Raw genomic sequence first — 19,375 nt, forward strand, 5'->3', positions numbered from 1 at the left:
GAGTTGGTTTACACGCTGGAGCCTCCTTCCGACTTGTATACGTGGGTGAATGGGGGGTGGTACCTGCAAAGACACTCCGATGCCTAAGTCAGCAAGGGTGTTAACAGGTCTAGAGAGTATTGGGCTTAGAGATACCTGAGGGGTGTCAGTGTATTTATAGTGGTGAGCCAATAACCACCGTTGGAGTAGTGCCGTATCTTTAGGGTGTTAACCGTCCCATTATCTTAGGGAGGTTAAGATATGGCTTTATGAAGCGGTTAGAGAGATTTTAGGGGCGGTTACTCATTTGAATTGAGTGTTTATCTGCCAGCTAATCTCATGTCCGACTTCTTTAGAGCAAGTCGTGGTTGATACCGACTTCTTACGTGAAAGTCGGTACTTAACTAGGCTTAATCCTACAGATTAGGCCTTTTATTTGGACCTGGGCCTTTGACATTGGGCCAGGGTATGAACAAATGTCGTTCTTAAATGTTTTTCCTTTATAAACAACATTAATAAAGAATCTTTTACGGCAAAGCTATTGCATGACCAAATTATTTTAATAATTAACTTAGTTCAATAAAAAAAACGCACAGAAGAAGAAAAAAACAAATATTTAATTAAATTTAATTAAAAAATAATTTTTTAAAATAATATTTTTTATTATTTATTGCTTAACTCATTAGCAGTGAAAATGATATGAATAATAAAAAATATTCATATTTTAAAAAATATTAATATACTTAAAAAATGTCTCATTTCCAATCCAATAGAAATGAAAAATGCAAAAAAAGATGTCACAAATTATAAGTATTATTTACAAAAAATATATATTTACGATTTCATCCAAAAATCATTTTAAATTTCTCCAACTATCAAGAGAGACTCCTACTGACTCCTAACATTAAAAATTCTTAAAAGTGGACCGATGATTGATTGTTTTGTTCACATTATAACATTTTTCGTGAGCAATTAATTGTCATGGGCTTTCAAAATCCAACCAGCGGATCAAAAAATTTTTTTTAACATTTTATTCAGCCCATCATCCAATAAAGCTTAATCACACCACATATTTAATCAATTTTATTAAATTGGTAACACTCCATGGAACAAAACACGAGGCCTGTTCCTCATCAGCCTTTCTATCAACTCACCTGCTCTAACGATACAGGGCTTGCGTGCACGTGTCGTAACTGCGTCCCGTCCACGTTGGATCCATACCTCTGGTTGTCTAACTCTATCCATACCATAGAACTTCCCTAAATATTAAAGACATATATTTTTAGAATAATTTTTTGGGTATTACATTTGATACCGTGTACTTTTTTGTTAAAGCCCAGAGAGAGAAAAGCATACAGAACCACACAACTAATAAATCAACCCACAGGTCCAATAAATAAATAAATAAATAAATCAACCCAAGAACACTGGTCCACAGGCCTCCGAGCTCCGACTAGCATAGGATTCATTTGGCGGCGTCGCAACGAAACCGCCGGTGGAGGCGAAGGAAGGGTCTCTTGAGCAATTTGGGAATATCACTTTTTAAATCCAAAATTTCTTGGATTTTGAAGGAATCGGAACCCATTTTCAGAAGGAATTCAATTGCATGATAGTTTGCGAGATTTTCAGCAACTAAAAATGCAGGCCATGGATAAGGTTACGGAAGAGGTGGAGAAGGTGAAGAAGGAATGGGACGAGACTTGCAGGAAGACGCAAGAGCACATCACCGAGATCGCACGGTACGGCCGATCTGCCAGTCCCAACGACCAAGAGCAGAACTCGCTTCCCAGATTGAACGCCATTGCTCAGGATGGTTTGGCTCTACTTTCTTCTTTGATCTTCAAGCTCGATCTCCTCGCTCCGCAGTTGCCAACTGATTCAGAGGTCCAATCTGCTCGCGATTCGCTTGAATCATGGAAAACCCTCATTCAAACGTACACTCGCGCACTCTCTGTTTGGATTTGTTTTTGTTTGATTTATGCGTTGAATTCCAATAAGTTGCTTGCAATTTTTTGTTTTCCAGTTTGCGATTGAATCTGAGGAATGCAAATATGCAAGCAAAGGCTAATATGCGGAAAGCTGCTCAGGAGGAGGTAATATATTTACCTTTTTTCTTTCTTTCTTTTGTTTTCAATTTTTTCTATTGTTACACTGTTTTTGCTACTCAAATGAAGCGATGTTTGGAGAATGCTGACTTTGTGATGAATTGAAGATATTATTCATTTAATTATTCAATTATATAGTGCGTGTTTAATTATTTAATTATATAGTGTGATGTTCTGCATTTTGGAAATTGCATGCATGTGTGTGTGTGTGTGTGTGTGTGTGTGTGTGTGTGTGTGTTTTGCTATTTGATTATTTGGAATGTAATGTGAGGGCTTCTGGTTTCATATGATGTAGAGAGCACTGCTTCTAGGTGGGGGAGAGGAGTCCACGGCTCGAAGACGCAACTTACAGTATGTCTATCTTGCTATCATTAGCTGCGGTCAATTATGCTTTTCTTGTATTTATCATTCGATGCCATCTCGTTGGAAGTTCAGTTTGCAAGTTGCTGGGATTATGTATTATAGTTCTAAATACCTGATTTTCTTCCAGGACAAAAGCTGGAATGACATCTGCTGCAGAGAGCATCACTGAGAGCCTTCGTCGAACTCGTCAATTGATGGCTCAGGTTAGTAGCTAAGGCAACATAATTTTGTAGACATAGATTTACTTTTTTTTAGCTCCCTAGTTGTATTATAATGTTTCTTGGTCATTATCTTATTCTGTCATTGTTCTTTGCGTATTCATGAATGTGGCACTTGTATGATTGATTGATAAACAATTAAAATATCAATTATGTTCTTGTCTTCATGTAGGAAGTTGAAAGAAGCACAAGCACACTAATGACTCTTGGTGGGTACATTTACCTCCCTCTTGAGCTGACTGTTGATATTTTTCGCCCATGATTTTTATAGTTCAACTTTATGTTTATGCTCTTTCTTTTTCCCATCAAGTGGTGAATATGAGAACTGAGAAGCATATGAAAACAAAGGGGAGAAAAATTGCATAAAATGATTTTATACTGGCTAAATAATTTAACACAAACCAAGTAAGATCTAGCATAAGTACATATGAAGGTTTCGTTAAACATGAAGAAATCATGGAAACATCTAGGTTGCCTATCCTACCTATGTACATTAAATTGTGTTGAACTAGTTAAGGTTATATAAATTTCCTAGAAAGTTTAACAAGTAATTGTGTCAGAATTGATTTAAATTTTCTGTGACTGTATTTCAAAATGCGGGGGTGCAGTTGGAGTTTGCTTAAGTTTAAGTTCATATTGTCATTATAAATTTTGATATGTTGGAAGAGAACTGTTGCCAGATTACTTTCCTGGTGATATTAAACATTTATTTAACTAATATGTTAGGCTTTATGTGAGAGTGAAGAAGAAAGTAAAGGGAAAGGTATTCAGGGTTAGTAGGTAAGGAGTTAGAATGAAGGAATAAGATGGTTGTCTATATCTTGTATAGATGTTTAAGAGAAAACAGTAGAGGTTGAGTGTGTAAACCCAAATTTTGAGTAACTCAAAATGGAAGCTGGGGAGGAAATTTCCATGTTACTTAACTGTGTTAAACCTTTACTTTCTTTCATATTCCTCTTACTTTCTATGCCACCCCACCCAATTCAAGCAAACAAATCATACGATGCTTGAGGATATCTTAATATGGTTCCAATAAGGTCAGTAACTTCACAGATTTGCATATTCACCTCTGGCCTTTAAAGTCATGTTAGAAAACAAGGTGCTAGGCTAACATATAATCTGGTTACAAAATTTTAAACTTTGTGTCAATTTCTTGCATCAGTTTTGAGCACTATTTAACCAAGTCCCTTTAATTTTGACTCTACCAAATATCAATAACTTTGTTTTACAGTTCTGAATTAGCTTGAGCTTCTCATATACATAAGTCACATACTACATCGCAGCTCTCTTCTCTCTAATAGGAGTATGACTAGATGCATTATAATATCTGTTGGTTTTTCTGTCTTTCATCTCCTTTGAGGTATCCTTTAAAGATGCTGTTCTAACTCAAATGCTTGTTAGAATTTCAATTGAATGATATTTGTTATAACTTGATGAATTGAAGTGACCATACTGTTTTGAGAAATATGATCATGAGCAGTGTGAATAACTCTGTTCTGGAAATTTGTTTTGCAAAATTGTTTCGATATATAGATGAATCAACTGGAGTATTGAGAAAGGCTGAAAGTGAATATAAAGGACACCGCTCGCTGTTGATGAGAACACGGAATTTGCTCTCCACAATGCAACGTCAAGATGTTTTGGACAGGTATGGAAATAAAAAAAGGAAAATGAAGTATATACTCCATTGGCTTCGTTTAGTCTTCTTTGATCCTGATGGATTACCTTGTGTTTTTCACAGGATTATAATGGCGGTTGGCTTTTTATTATTCTCCCTTGCTGTTCTTTATGTTGTTTCCAAGCGGATCGGACTGCTCACGTTGCAGAGAAAGGTTACTGAAGCCATAAAGGCTGGTATGGCTGGGAAGGCGGAACTTAGACCACAAGATATTGTTGATAAAATAAATATTAATCATGTTCGTAATATGGAGGCTCCTATAGATCAAAGAATACACGATGAACTTTGATGCATTTCTAAGGAGCAATAGCATGTTGTCCAGGCTTGTTAGAATATGCATTTCTGATGTTAACTAGGAAGCTTTAACGTTTATCTTAATATAATTCCTTTTGTTCATGTTAGAGTCTAGAGGCCTTTGAGCATGAGAAACTTGTCAATAGTGTGAAAGTATGTATAGATTGTTGGAGAAATAAGAAAACAGTTAACCACTTGTTAAAATGTTGAGAGCTTATATTTAAATCTCAATCGAGACTTTACCACATAGGAGATTAAACTAAGGTATAGTATATGGTGGTCTTATGAATTATGATAACTAGTGAATCTAACATAATCAAACACGGCCTAGTAGTGATTTTTTATTTAAATAAATAAAAACTTTCATTGTTTCCAGACTATGTAAATATAAAAGGAGTTGTGAACATAGCATTTTGTAACACCTTATTGCAATAAAAAAAAGCTTCACATTTTGCAATATTTTATTGCAAAATAATCTCAATTTCATAATATAGTTTCTAGTAGTCGATTAAATACCCATTAATTAAATAATAAAAAAAGGAAAGACAGCATAATATCTACTTAATATACTAAAACTGGATTTTTCTCCGGCTACTAAAGGTGACGTGTTGATCTCTCATGCGTTTGTTTTTCCTCCAAAACTATTTCTATTCTAAATTATTTTATTGTAATTATATTATAATTAATACTAAATGACTAATATATAATTATACTAATTTAGCAACATATCTTCATTATAATTTTATCAAATCAATATTTAATGCACAATTAAACTACTTATCAATTATCAATTAAAAATACTTTTAATAATTTTAATGATAATAATAATATCAATAATAGTAATAATAATAATAAAAAATCTTTGTTACCCGATTCACGTATATCAAATAATTTTTCTAAATTATTTTATAAAAAATATCTTTAATATAATTATATTGTAATTAATATTTAATGAATAATATATAATTATACTAATTTAGAAACATATCTTCATTATAATTGTATCAAATCAAAATTTAATGCACTATTAAACTACTTATCAATTATCAATTAAAAATACTTTTATTCATTTTAATGATAATAATAATATCAGTAATAGTAATACTAATAATAAAAAATCTTTGTTATCTGTGATATGATGAAATTAATATATAATTATACTAATTTAAGAACATATATTTATTATAATTGTATCAAATCAATATTTAATGCATTATTAAAAAATTACTTTAATAATAGGTAATTTACATATTTATTTATATTTTACTAAAGTCTATATATAGCGTTTTCCTGTGGTACATGAATCTAAATTTGATAGTCAATTCATAATTTTATATTTAGTGTTATTTTTTTACTACTTCATAGAATAAGAATGTATTCTTCGTTTTTTATTGAAGTTGATCCTTTTAAGGTACAAATTATAATTTTTTATAATATTTTTCATATACTCATTCTATTATATTATTCTTTTGATAATTTTTTATTTGTTGTTACTCTAAGTTATTCTTATCGTTTAATGTTTCAGTTCGATTGTCTTTTGCCACAATCATTTACAATGCATCACATCCATAAAATACCTCATCGAGTTGTCTTCACTAATTCGGGTTCCAACTACATAGATGTAAGCGTTCAAAGAAGAGGTAATAGTCTCTACTTTACCGAAGGATGGTTGGATCTACTCACCTATTATGACCAACCCAATGGAATGTGGTTAAAGTTAGATTTCTTAGGAGGAGCTCGATTTTTGATTGAGAAATTACATCCATGGAACTTTATAGGGCAAGTTCAAGTTCCATCCCCTCCATGCTTTTTACGTCTGCCCGAAAATCTTCGAAGTGGAGCACATAATGAAATTGAATTCCCACAATTTCAGTTCAGTTTTGCTAAATTCGTGATAAATTCAGGTATGCAATTTCAACAATTGGTAATATATTTACAATTATTACTCAATTAACCAGTTAATTGAATTAGTAATAACAATTTCTAATTTCAATTTTTGTATATTAAGTAGTTATTAAAAACTGGGTAATAACATTTACACGGAAAAATCATTGATAAATTCAATTAACCATATAGAAGATAATATACTAACAGTTTTAGTATATTATATATGGCAAGCGAAATTATTTCCTCAGATTTTCTATTAAAATTGAAATTAGTAATAGTTTAAAAAAGGTTTATTAATAAAATTACTAATAGTCACATTTTTATACACAGTATATATGTTTTCTATATATTATTTAAAAAATATAATGAAACATGAATAATGAATGGGTATGTTATTTCTTCGACTAGTTAATTAATGCAAAATCGAGTACCCTTTTTTATTCGATTGAGGTCATATTCTGTTTGGTGAAAGTTTCAATCACCTTAATTAAATCCTGTATTTGTGCCTTAACTTATACAGGTAATAATATGCTACATATTATTTGGTATATCTAAGTAGTTATTTTTCATAGCGGAGATGTAAAAAATCATATTAAGGTTTATTGCCAAATAATTAGTGGATGAATAATAGTAGATTATATCATTTTGGAAAAGTATTTTCATTATAATTATATCAAATCAATATTTAATTATGATAAAATATGGTAATTATAATTATATCATAAAATTATAATAATTACGATATTTATGTTATATATTTTAATCATTTATGTACGTAAATAAAATAGAATCAATCAAATTAAATTATTACGGAAAATAATCCGTAGATAAAATTGAAATTACACCTTTGTCATATAATTATAATTGATTAATTGGTATAAAATGAAATTATACCCGTGTCATGAGTAATAATCTAAATAATTATATCTTAACAAAATATAATTTTAAATAATTTATAAACAATTACCTTAACAAAAATAATTATTTAATAATTGATTTAAAAATCAATGCAAAAAATAATTTTTAATAATAGTATTATTAACGGGATAAATAATATAATTTCAAATTATTACTTGAAATATATATAATATATAGAAATCTATTGAGTAAATCAATAATTTTGCACCTTAATAATTTGACAATTATTACTCAATTAACCAGTTAATTGAATTAGTAATAACATTTTCCAATTTTAAATTTTGTATATTAAGTCATTATTAAAAACTGGGTAATAACGATTTACACAGAAAAATCATTGATAAATTCAATTAACCATAAAGAAGATAATATACTAACAGTTTTAGTATATTATTTATGGCAAGGAAAATTATTTCCTCAAATTAAATTTTATATAATTATAGTAAGTCTCTATAATTAAAGCAATATAAAACTGCTTCATATATAGCAAGAATATTATACATATTTATATATCTCTTTTTTTTATCTCTTTTTTCAAAATATTGACATATAATTAATGTAAAAAATATATAATATTAAACTGTTTTGTTATGCATATATGAATTTATATAATAACCCGTATAATTTATACGTATGGCATAATATATATGTCAAAAAAAAGATTCCATAATTTTTGAAAACCACTGTTTTATTATATGAAATTGAAATTGAAATTAAATAATTTCTATTTATATAATTTTTTTTATTAGTATCAAGTATTTTCATTAAAAATTTATATCGTTTGTAATTAGTATATATATATATATATATAAGTCGTAATAGTCAATTGTTTCAATTATTTTGACGTTAATGCTCTTGCGAATGAACTAAGTTGGTATTTAAAAAGGCTAACTAATGAGCAAAAATTTGCATACGATCAAATAATTGGTGCTGTTAGCGGTAATATGGGTGGATTTTTCTTCTTATATGGTCAAGGTGGTTGTGGAAAAATATTTTTATGGTCAACTATATCATGCTCAATTAGGTCTAAAGGAGGTATAGTTTTAAATGTTGTTTCGAGTGGGATTGTTGCACTTTTGTTGCCTAATGGAAGAACTGCACATTCAAGGTTTAAAATTTCTTTTGCCATAAATGAGGATTCTTTGTGTAGCATTAAACAGGGAAGTCCTCTTTCAAGGTTAATATCCAAGCTAAGGCCAAATTAATCACATGGGATGAAGCTCCAATGATAAGTAAGTATTGTTACGAAGCTTTAGATAAATGCCTCAGAGACATCTTAAGGTGCTCAGATTCGTATAATGCTCATTTGCCATTTGGAGGTATTTCTCTTTATTATTTTTCATACCTAATGGCTACAAGTTATGATTCTATCAACAGTATTACTTGTAGTAGATTATGTAATGAAAATGTTTGGAAAATAAAGGCAAGAATTATAGGATTATGGAAAGTTCCATCCAAATTTAACAAGAGTAAGACAACTTATCTAAAAATGGTTCTCATGGATGATAAGGTAGGTTGATTATTCTACATGATTTCTTCGAGTGATACTAGGTCCAGTTTATATATATTTACTGTTCACATTTTAACTTTATTTCATGAGTAAAATCTTGGAGGAATCAACCACAGTGCGATTTAATAGAGTTGTAAGTGCTAATAATCTTCGTTTTTAATTTGTTTTACAGTGTGATAAAATCCATTGTTCAGTGAAAAATTATTTGACAAAGATGTTTGAGAATGATCTGATCGAGGGGAAAGTTTATGTCTTCTCAAATTTTCTGATTGAGGAATCAAGCGGAATTTATCTTCCGACTACACATGTGTGTAGAATAACTGTAAGGTTTTGAAGTTTACAAAAAATATGAGATTGTCACTAGGTGAAAACAACAACATACAAGAACTCAAAAATTTTGCAGAATGACTACTTAAAATTGGTGATGATTTGACTGGTGATACAACAGATGGTGAATCGATCGTTCATATACCATCTAACATTTTGATTAAGAACTCTGAGACAGCTTTGGATGACCTTATTGATTTCGTGTATCCAAATATGTTATCCAATTTATCAGTTGAAAATTATTTCAAAGATAGAGCAATTCTTGCACCAACTTTGGATTGTGTCGCTGATGTCAACAATAAGATAACTGCAGGGTTACCTGGACAAGAAAGAGTCTACTTATGTTCAGACTCTGTGTGTGCTGAAGAGGGAAATATGGAATTTGAGTTAGATACTTTCTCGTCGGAGATTGTAAATGGAATAAATTGTTCAGGTTTATCACCACACAAGTTGGTTTTGAAGGTTGGCGCTCCTGTTATGTTGTTGCGGAATATAGACCAAACTAATGGTTTGTGCAATAGAACGAGGATGCAAGTTAGAAGAATGGGAAATCATGTGATAGAATGCAAGACTTTAACTGGTAACAAAGCTGGAAGTATTGTTCTTAACCCAAGACTGAATCTAATTCCAAATAATGAAACATTGCCGGTCAGGTTTCAAAGAAGACAATTCCCAATTATCATGTCATTTGCAATGACAATAAATAAATCTCAGGGACAAACTCTATCGAAAGTTGGAATTTACCTTCCAAGGCCGATTTTCACCCATGGTCAATTGTATGTTGCGTTATCAAGGGTAACGAGTAAAGATGGTCTGAGAGTGCTGTTGTAAGATCATGGACACTTGGGAAATAACTGCACGATGAATGTGGTATATAGAGAAGTTTTTGAGAGCCTATAATAAAAAGGTAATAACAAAATGTCTTACTAAATCTATTTATTTATTAAAATTTATTACTATCACTTAAAAAAATTTAGAAATTCTAGGAACTAATAGATGAATTCTTATTTTACATTAATAGTTTGAGAATATTAAAATTATAATAAAAATTCGTATAATTTTATTCTCTTTGACAAACAATTTTATAATTATGTTAATCATATAATTTTATATACAAACATTGATACATTGTTGTTTTATGTATATATTTTGTAGGTATCAAAGGATAGCATTGAATTGTTATTCAGTAAGTTTAAATTATTTATTGTTTATTACAAAATTTTCTGCATTAGGATTTTCTATTAATTTGTTCTTCATTTTGAGCTGATTTTGATATTTTCTTACTTCACAATAAACCAACATATAAAACTTTGTTGGTAGAGTTATATATTACTAGATTATTTATGGTCATATTGAGTATATATGCTTGATTTATTAAAAAAAGTAGATTAAATAACTATTTTATAGTTAATACAATTAACACTATATTAAGAAAAGAAAAACAACGCATACAAGTTATTTTTTTATTAATTAAATTATTATAATTAAAATAAAATTTAATATAACAACTTAAAATTATAATTTCAATCTTATCACGTGCATGACACGGGTGATTAAACTGGTTAATAATTATAGTTTGTAGGTAATAAAGTAGAAATAATGTGTTAAAATTAATAAAAAATATTATTCATACATCAAACACAATTGACATCTGTTATAAAAATATGGTTATTTCTAATTAATTATATATTTAAATTATTTTTTAACTAATAAAATAAAATGGTGTCAAAAAATACCGGTATTTTATTGTTAAAAAAAATATTGGTCAAAAAGTTATTTATTATAAACTGCGTAGATGTAAGGGGATTGAAAATTAATCTATTCAACTTTTAACATATCTCCTTGTTTTCGTTCTTATTTTTAACTGTGGGAGTTTGGGACCGCAAAGCAGAGAGAAGAGGGGGAAGAGGCTATGTGAAGTGGATGAGGCAAGAAGGAAAGTCTGTGGTGTGCTGTGGCCATAGACAGAGACAGAGAACACACAGATGATGGCAGAAGTCGGTGACCACAATAGCAACACCACCACATGTGCTGCAGTTCTCAACTCCGTACTCTCTTTCCCCAATTCTTCCTTTTTCTTAGGTTTTTCGTTTTCCTGTGCTTTCGTTGCTTCAATATTGAACATATATGCCCATTTCCCAATTTGATTTTTCATCCCACTTACTTTGCTCACCCTTAATTCGACGTTGAATGTGATTATATTATGTTTGATAACTAATGTTCAATATGTGCTATCTTGGACCCTTTTGATTTCTTGCTAGCTTAGATGCTTCAGCTTATATCATTACTAGCAATTAGTATTAGTTTTAAGCAGACCTGAGAAAATACATGTATTCTGTTCATGGTTTAGGGTTTAGGTTTACTTTGGCTTTTTGACCTTTTCGTATATTTCAAGGGGAAGAACTTGGATAAGGTATTAGGTAGCCTAGATAAAGATCAAACCTCCAACATCGTCATCACATCCCGAGCTAAGAGACTGGAGCCAGTGCTGGTTAAGTTGCATGCTCATTGGCCGGAACCGGAAGAAATGAAATATCTCTTAAAGATGCTTGAGTTACAATCTTAGTCAATTTGTGTTTTTTCACTTTACTAACAAACTTTGTCACTATGAGAAATTAAATGGATATTGGGCTTCCTAGCATGGGATGAAATGTTGCTTAACAGCTTTAAGCATTGCAGTGTACGATTGAATGTGCTTTTGATGTCAGAGAGTCTAGTAATCCTGTATTGTTGATTAAGTTTGTTAGCTTATTGATTTTGTTTGACAATGTGTTAGATGGAAGAGACCGCCTTTTGCTGTGAACAATTGCCAGAGGGTGAATGCATTGAGGCTCAGAAAGAAGAAGACGGTTCACTAGTTGAGTTGGATTGTCGAAATGGCTTTTCTGAAGGAAGAAAGGAGTTCGTCACACCTGCTGTCGGAATGGAGTTTGAGTCTTATGATGATGCTTACAATTATTACATCTGCTATGCCAAGGAAGTCGGATTTCGTGTAAGGGTGAAGAATTCATGGTTCAAGCGAAACAGCAGAGAAAAATATGGTGCGGTGCTTTGCTGTAGCAGTCAGGGTTTCAAAAGAATAAAGGATGTTAACCACATGAGGAAAGAAACAAGAACTGGTTGTCCTGCAATGATAAGGATGAGGTTAATGGACTCTCAGAGGTGGAGGATACTCGAGGTCACACTTGAACATAACCACATGTTAGGTTCTAAGATACACAAATCAGTTAAGAAGATGGGAACTGGAACCAAAAAGAAGTCATTGCCGAGTTCAAATGCTGAAGTGCACACGGTGAAGTTATACCGTGCACTTGTGATAGATGCAGGAGGTAATTCTAGTGCAATCTCAAATGCTAGAGAAGACAGAACTTTGTCGGAATTTTGTAATAGGTTGAACCTTAAAAGGGGTGACACACAAGCCATTTATAATTACCTGTGTCGTATGCAATTGACTAATCCTAACTTCTTTTACTTGATGGATTTCAATGATGAAGGGCATTTGAGGAATGCATTTTGGGCGGATTCTAGGTCCAGGGCTGCATGTGGTTATTTTGGTGATGTTATTTACTTTGACAACACTTATTTGTCAAGCAAATATGAAATCCCTCTCGTGGCTTTTGTTGGAATAAATCATCACGGGCAATCAGTATTACTTGGTTGTGGTCTACTTGCAGGTGAAACAATAGAATCTTATGTATGGTTGTTCAGAGCATGGATTACATCTCTGTCTGGTTGTTCTCCCCAAACTATTATCACCGATAAGTGCAAGGTTTTGCAAAGTGCCATTGCAGAAGTTTTTCCCCAATCTCTCCACCGTTTTGGTTTGCCATTAATCATGAAAAAAGTACCAGAAAAATTGGGAGGGTTGCGCAACTATGATATGATTAGGAAAGAACTGATTAAAGCAATTTATGAGACATTGAAAATGAATGAATTCGAATCAGCATGGGCATTCATGGTTCAACGTTTTGGAGTTGGTGATCATGAATGGCTTTGTTCTCTATATGAAGATCGGAATTGTTGGGCACCGGTATATGTGAAGGATACATTTTTTGCCGGAATGTCTGCAACACGACCTGGTGAAAGCTTTACTCCATTTTTTGATAGATTTGTGCACAAGCAGACTCCTTTAAAGGAGTTTCTTGATAAGTATGAACTAGCTCTCCACAAGAAGCACAAGGAAGAGGCTCTTGCAGACATAGAATCAAGAAGCTCAACCCCCTTGCTGAAAACTAGATGTTCTTTTGAATTGCAGCTCTCTAGAATGTACACTAGGCAAATGTTCTTGAAGTTCCAATTTGAGGTGGAAGAAATGTACTCTTGTTTCGGAACAACACAGTTACACGTGGATGGTCCGGTCATAATTTTCTTGGTCAAGGAGCGTGTCTTGTGCGAAGGAAATCGGCGCGAGATTAGGGACTTTGAAGTTCTGTACAGTAGGACAGCAGGCGAAGTTCGCTGCATCTGTAGTTGCTTTAATTTTTATGGATATTTATGCCGGCACGCATTGTGTGTGCTAAATTTCAATGGCGTGGAGGAGATACCTTCCAGATACATTCTTTCAAGGTGGAAGAAAGATTACAAGCGCCTTCATATTCCTGATCATAACACTGGTGTTCCTGATGATATTGACCATTCTCAATGGTCTAATCAGTTATTTAGAAGTGCCTTGCAAGTTGTTGAGGAAGGGACAGTTTCTGTGGACCATTACAATGTAGCTTTGCATGCTATTGAAGAATCACTAAATAAGGTTCATGATGTAGAATATAGGCAGATATAACTTCCTAGTTCCAACCCACCTTTTTCAATTAGAGTTATGTATGTTAACTTGTATATTTCTACCTGCTTAGAGTTGTTTAACTTTGATCTACAGAGTTGTGTATAGCTAAGATTAAGATGATTTTTGGGTCAAACCCGATGTAACTTTCTCATGTAATTTTCTGCAATATCCTGATCAATCTAATTTTTATTTTATTTTATTGTTTTTGGGTAGATTTCAGCATTTTTTTTCTTTACATGGTGCCACATTGTATGGTTTTGTAAAGTGAATCAAACTCCTAAAATCATTAGACCTTAGTTTCCCTCCTGTTGCATGTCACAAGCATACAAAGTTGCCAAGTATAAACCATCGATCATTTTTGTCCTTCAATAAAATGCACCAAATATACAGAACATATTTTAAATATTAGATTTCGATGTGTTTTTTTTTTTTGTAAGTTTGGTTACTCACATAATAATGTCTTTATATCAAACTATCATCTAAGATATTATTACATATTCTATTAAATAATTTAATTAAATATATCAAACGATTAAGTTGTTTCCGTATGACTTTAAAATTATGAGTTCAAACCGTAAAAACAGCCGTTGATATAATTATTAGATTAAATTGTGATACTTATAAATATATAAATAACATTTGGGTAGATTAAGTACTGTTGTTAGAACCTTTATTTTACTGCATTGCATATTTGCATTGTGATTCAGCCTCCAGGAGCAAAGTCAAAGAGAGGGGCAAAATTGTAATTAGGCGAAAGACGAAGCAAGCAGTTTTTACTTTTTAGCATAACAAGAGACGAGAGAAAAGAGAGTGCATAACAAGTTGTTAGAAGCAGCATGTCCATCAACACCAACAACGACCTTAACGAGAATACGGTTAGGGTGTGTTCTCCTTCTAACAACGATAAATCCTTCTCCCTCACCACGGTACCTAACTAACTAACTAACTAACTCTATCTTCCATTTCACTTTGCCCTTTTCTTTTCCTCGTTTATTATTATTATTAGTCTTAGAAGTAAAGGAAGGGTTTGTGCTCGTTTTGGGGGGGAATTTCTTGTTAGCTAATTCCTACTTAGCTTAATTAACTGTTTTCACTGTTGAAAAGTAAAAGAGAATGATGAATCGATCCTCGTTTTCGTTCCCATGGCTTCAGATTTCTGCTGGTAGCTTTGGAATCACATTTATTAGTGGATTATGGATCATTAAATAGATCATGCTTTTGTGTATGAAAAATTCTTGTGTGTTCATGAAGATTTTAGGGTTTCTGGATATCCAGCTTGGCTCTCTATGATGTTCTCAATTTGAATGGATACTAAAGTTTGGTATATCTTGTTTTGAATTTGACAGTTTATATAATTATGTGTGCTTTTTCCAGATAGATGATGGATCTCCAAACAGTGATCAGCTGCTTGAGGTTGCGGATGAGCAAAACATTCTTGTGAATGGCTGCGGTCAGTTATTTGAGATTGATGGAAGTGAACATGAGAATGGGAGGGATGAAACAACAGTGATTGATGGTTATGGTGGAGAATCTCAAGGGAAAGGCTATCCTCCGCCGGTTGTAGGTATGGAGTTTGATACTTATGATGATGCTTACAACTATTATAATAGCTATGCCAAGGAGATTGGATTTGCTATTCGGGTTAAGTCGTCATGGACCAGACGTAACAGCAAAGAGAAGCGCGGTGCTGTGTTGTGCTGCAACTGTGAGGGCTTCAAAACACTTAAGGAAGCAAATAGCCACAGGAAAGAAACAAGAACAGGTTGTCTGGCGATGATTAGGTTGCGATCAGTGGAATCTAACAGATGGAGGGTGGATGAAGTCAAGCTTGAGCACAACCATTCATTTGATCCTGAGAGAGCACAAAACTCGAAATCACATAAGAGGACAGACGGTGGGTCGAAAAGAAAACTTGAGCCAACTCTAGATGTTGAAGTACGAACAATCAAGCTATATCGAATGCCTGTTGGGGATGCATCAGGTTATGGAAGTCCAAATTCTAATGAAGGAGGAACTAGCACCAACCTTAATTTTTCTAGGCATTTGAAACTTAGGAAAGGTGATACAGAACTTGTTTCAAACTACTTCTGCAAATGTCAACTTATAAATCCCAATTTCTTCTATGTTATGGACTTGAATGATGATGGACAACTGCGGAACATTTTTTGGATTGATTCTAGATCTAGAGCTGCATATAGTTATTTTGGTGATGTGGTTGCATTTGACTCTACATGTTTGTCAAACAATTATGAGATTCCACTTGTTTCATTTGTCGGTGTTAATCACCATGGGCAGTCTATTTTACTTGGATGTGGTCTGCTTGCAGATGAGACATTTGAAACATATAATTGGTTTTTTAGGGCGTGGCTTACATGTATGTCCGGCCGTCCTCCTCAAACTGTTGTTACAAACCAGTGCAACAAGGCCATGCAAAGTGCAATAGCGGAGGTTTTCCCGAGAGCTCACCACAGAATTTGTCTATCACAAGTCATGCAGAGTATTCTCGGATGTTTGGTACAGTTTCAGGAATACGAGGCAATTCAGATGGCATTGTCTAGAGTGATATATGAAACTAAGACAATCGATGATTTTGAAAGGGCTTGGGATGAACTTACCCAGCATTTTGGAATAAGAAATCATGAAAAGCTTCAATCCTTGTATGGTGAACGTGAGCACTGGGCTCCTGCTTACACCAAGGACACGTTTTTTGCTGGAATTTCTGATCAAGAAAAAGGTGAGTCCGTGGTACCTTTTTTTAAGGGTCATGTGCATCAGCAAACTTCCTTGAAAGAATTTTTTGAGATTTATGAATTAGTTATGGAGCAAAAGAGAAAAACTGAAGCTATTGATGATTTCAAGTCGCGAGATTCTAGTCCTTCACTGAGAACAAGGTACTACTATGAGTTGCAACTGTCCAAATTGTACACAAATGCAATGTTCAGGAAGGTCCAGGAGGAGATTGTGATGATGTCCTCTTGTTTCGGCATCACAGAAAGTCAAACAAATGGATCTACAGCGACATACATGGTTAAAGAGCGCCAAGGCGAGGAACTTGTCCAAGATGCAGGGCATGTTGAAGTCACATATGATAAAACCGGAGCAGAAGTGCGCTGCAGTTGTTGTTGCTTTAACTTCAAAGGCTATTTGTGCAGACATGCCTTGTCTATCCTCGATTATAATGGCGTGGAGGAAATTCCTTGTCAATATGTTTTGCCGAGATGGAGGAAGGACTTTAAACGATTGTATGTACCTCACCTTAGCTCTGATAATGTTGATATCACCAACCCAGTTCAGTGTTTTGATCATTTGTACAAACGGGCGATGCAAGTTGTTGAAGAAGGGATGATATCCCAAGCTCATTATATGGTTTCTTGGCAGGCTTTTAAAGAGTCTTTGAATAAGATTCGCCTTGTATCAGATAAAATTGAGTAATTTAATCAAGAATAATACATATCAAATGTTGTGCATAATTTGTTATCCATTTCTTCAATAACACACAGATGGTTCTTTAGTTGTGTTCAGGCAAAGTTTGCGAAATTATGCGACTTTGTAGAATGTGTTTCCGGTAGCCTAGTCTGGCCAGACAGTTGTTGCATGTCAATTTCAGCAAAAGATAACAACAGCTGCTGCTCATGGATCTGTTAATTTGTCTGATTTTTGTATGCAGATAGCATTTTTGTTTTTGATAAAGTGATACTTCTGAGCCAATATCAACCTCCTTCTAAAAGTGCATTTAGATTTCTCAAGTTTATTCCAACCCATTTATTTTCAGTTGCACTTTTTGCCTTTTTATCTACAAAAGTTTAAGCTTCTCTTTTACATTACTTAATCTCCCATCTAAGTTTTGTAACTCGTTTAATTGAGTAGCAAACTAGCAACCCCAATGATTTTTCAACACCACTGTGGTCAACGATGTAAAAAACCTTGTCCACCCACATAAAAAAAAAAACTTGCAGTATGCAATTTCTTCCTGCAATAACAGCAACAATGAGTGGATACGTATAGATTTGGACAATTCCATGAAATTGTAAGGTTAAGTTGAGATATGAGAAAACATTACTCACACTACTGCCCCCGTAAAATTACTGTTGTCCTTGAAATTTTGTAATTCCTACAAATTAAATAATGAAAAAAAATCAGAATATACTTTCAACTTTGTTAAAAGAATATAACATATCATACCTTTATTTAAAACCATTTTATGATCTTCGGAGGTTATAAACGTTTCTGATATTATTATCCAAGGAAACCTTTGTTATATATAGGAATATGCTAATATTCTTTTGAGGAATTAATAATTCAAAAAATAATAGAGTAATTTGTTTAAAAAAAAGAATAAAATATTTAGTACTGTTCGAATTTCGCCTTGTGCATATATAACAACCCATTGATCAGCGACAAATCTTTAAATAGAGTTCAGTACCACGACGAATTAGTCTGTGACCTGTTGAGTTGGGAGATACCATGAAAAAAAAATTTAGTACTATTAATCAATAGAAATTCAAGATGAAAAACTTAGTAGATAAACTTTTTGTTTGTTGAAATGGTAAAATGTTAAAGATTAAAATTACGCGTGTGAATATACACATGTATAAGTACTAATTTTATGATTAATTTAGTTTATATATAACATTTTTGTTGAAGAGAATATACACATATATAAGCACTAATTTTATAATTAATTTAGTTTATATGTAACATTTTTGTCAAAAAATTATTTCCTTGCAAAATTTTTATTTTTTTATCTTTTTATTTTGGCACAATTAATTAGTATTATTACAATATTACTATTGAAGTGTTAGAAAAGGTTGAAACTGAAAGAAACGAAGGAAGCTGAGAAGAACGAGAGGAAACTACAGTTGACACTAACACACCTCAACGAAGAACTCAGCTCCGTCTTTTCTTCTCTCTCTCTCTCTCTCTCTCTCTCTCTCTCTCTCTCTCTTCTCCTAATCTCTCTCCCTCTCAACTCAATTCGATTTCAATTCAGTTTAATTTCAGTTTTTTTTTCCCCTTTGTAACAATTCAGATCTCATCGCTTGCATTTTGCATGAATTCCATTTGCTTCCATTGTTCTCTGTCTCGCTTCACATTCTGATCACAATTACACACATCTAATTTCACCTACAATTCGATTCATTTTTCATCTTGCAATCCGCGAGAAGTCTTTTCTTTTTTTGTTGGTGTTCTTGCTGTGTGTGTGTATGGGGAGAACGGGGATGGGGATGTTTTAATTTTGATTTCGTGCATAATTTTTTTCATTTTTTTGGAAATTTTATTGCTTGCATTGTAAGTGATGTTCATCATGCTTCTGCT

General features: G+C 32.7%; 3 protein-coding genes across 3 annotated transcripts; all 3 read left to right on the top strand.

Moving 5' to 3' along the window:
- Positions 1–1,372: 1,372 nt before the first annotated feature.
- On the top strand, positions 1,373–4,841 carry LOC107483080 (uncharacterized). Its single transcript, XM_016103691.2, has 7 exons — positions 1,373–1,913; positions 2,003–2,072; positions 2,380–2,435; positions 2,575–2,650; positions 2,838–2,874; positions 4,199–4,313; positions 4,407–4,841. The coding sequence occupies exons 1-7, from the start codon at positions 1,618–1,620 to the stop codon at positions 4,630–4,632; spliced, it is 876 nt and encodes a 291-aa protein (XP_015959177.1). The 5' UTR covers positions 1,373–1,617; the 3' UTR covers positions 4,633–4,841.
- Positions 4,842–8,931: 4,090 nt separating this feature from the next.
- LOC107483009 (uncharacterized) lies at positions 8,932–10,110 on the top strand. The gene is made up of 3 exons (XM_016103607.1): positions 8,932–8,952; positions 9,125–9,263; positions 9,401–10,110. Exons 1-3 carry the CDS (start codon positions 8,932–8,934, stop codon positions 10,108–10,110), a joined length of 870 nt encoding a protein of 289 aa, XP_015959093.1.
- Positions 10,111–11,119: 1,009 nt separating this feature from the next.
- On the top strand, positions 11,120–17,760 carry LOC107483010 (uncharacterized). Its single transcript, XM_016103609.3, has 3 exons — positions 11,120–11,327; positions 12,056–14,056; positions 15,434–17,760. Exons 1-3 carry the CDS (start codon positions 11,265–11,267, stop codon positions 17,489–17,491), a joined length of 4,122 nt encoding a protein of 1,373 aa, XP_015959095.1. The 5' UTR covers positions 11,120–11,264; the 3' UTR covers positions 17,492–17,760.
- Positions 17,761–19,375: the final 1,615 nt, after the last annotated feature.

Source organism: Arachis duranensis, chromosome 4 (assembly GCF_000817695.3).
Source record: "Arachis duranensis cultivar V14167 chromosome 4, aradu.V14167.gnm2.J7QH, whole genome shotgun sequence".
NCBI classification, from domain to species: Eukaryota; Viridiplantae; Streptophyta; class Magnoliopsida; order Fabales; family Fabaceae; genus Arachis; species Arachis duranensis.

Excerpts from the sequence above, each read along its gene's own strand:
- LOC107483080 (XM_016103691.2), top strand. The coding sequence starts at position 1,618 with ATGCAGGCCATGGATAAGGTTACGGAAGAGGTGGAGAAGGTGAAGAAG. Across the intron at positions 2,436-2,574 it reads GCTCGAAGACGCAACTTACA|GACAAAAGCTGGAATGACAT; the intron begins GTATGTCTATCT and ends ATTTTCTTCCAG. Across the intron at positions 4,314-4,406 it reads CGTCAAGATGTTTTGGACAG|GATTATAATGGCGGTTGGCT; the intron begins GTATGGAAATAA and ends TGTTTTTCACAG.
- LOC107483009 (XM_016103607.1), top strand. The coding sequence starts at position 8,932 with ATGGTTCTCATGGATGATAAG. Across the intron at positions 8,953-9,124 it reads TGGTTCTCATGGATGATAAG|TGTGATAAAATCCATTGTTC; the intron begins GTAGGTTGATTA and ends TTTGTTTTACAG. Across the intron at positions 9,264-9,400 it reads TCTTCCGACTACACATGTGT|ATGGTGAATCGATCGTTCAT; the intron begins GTAGAATAACTG and ends GTGATACAACAG.
- LOC107483010 (XM_016103609.3), top strand. The coding sequence starts at position 11,265 with ATGATGGCAGAAGTCGGTGACCACAATAGCAACACCACCACATGTGCT. Across the intron at positions 11,328-12,055 it reads GTGCTGCAGTTCTCAACTCC|ATGGAAGAGACCGCCTTTTG; the intron begins GTACTCTCTTTC and ends ACAATGTGTTAG. Across the intron at positions 14,057-15,433 it reads ATGTAGAATATAGGCAGATA|ATAGATGATGGATCTCCAAA; the intron begins TAACTTCCTAGT and ends TGCTTTTTCCAG.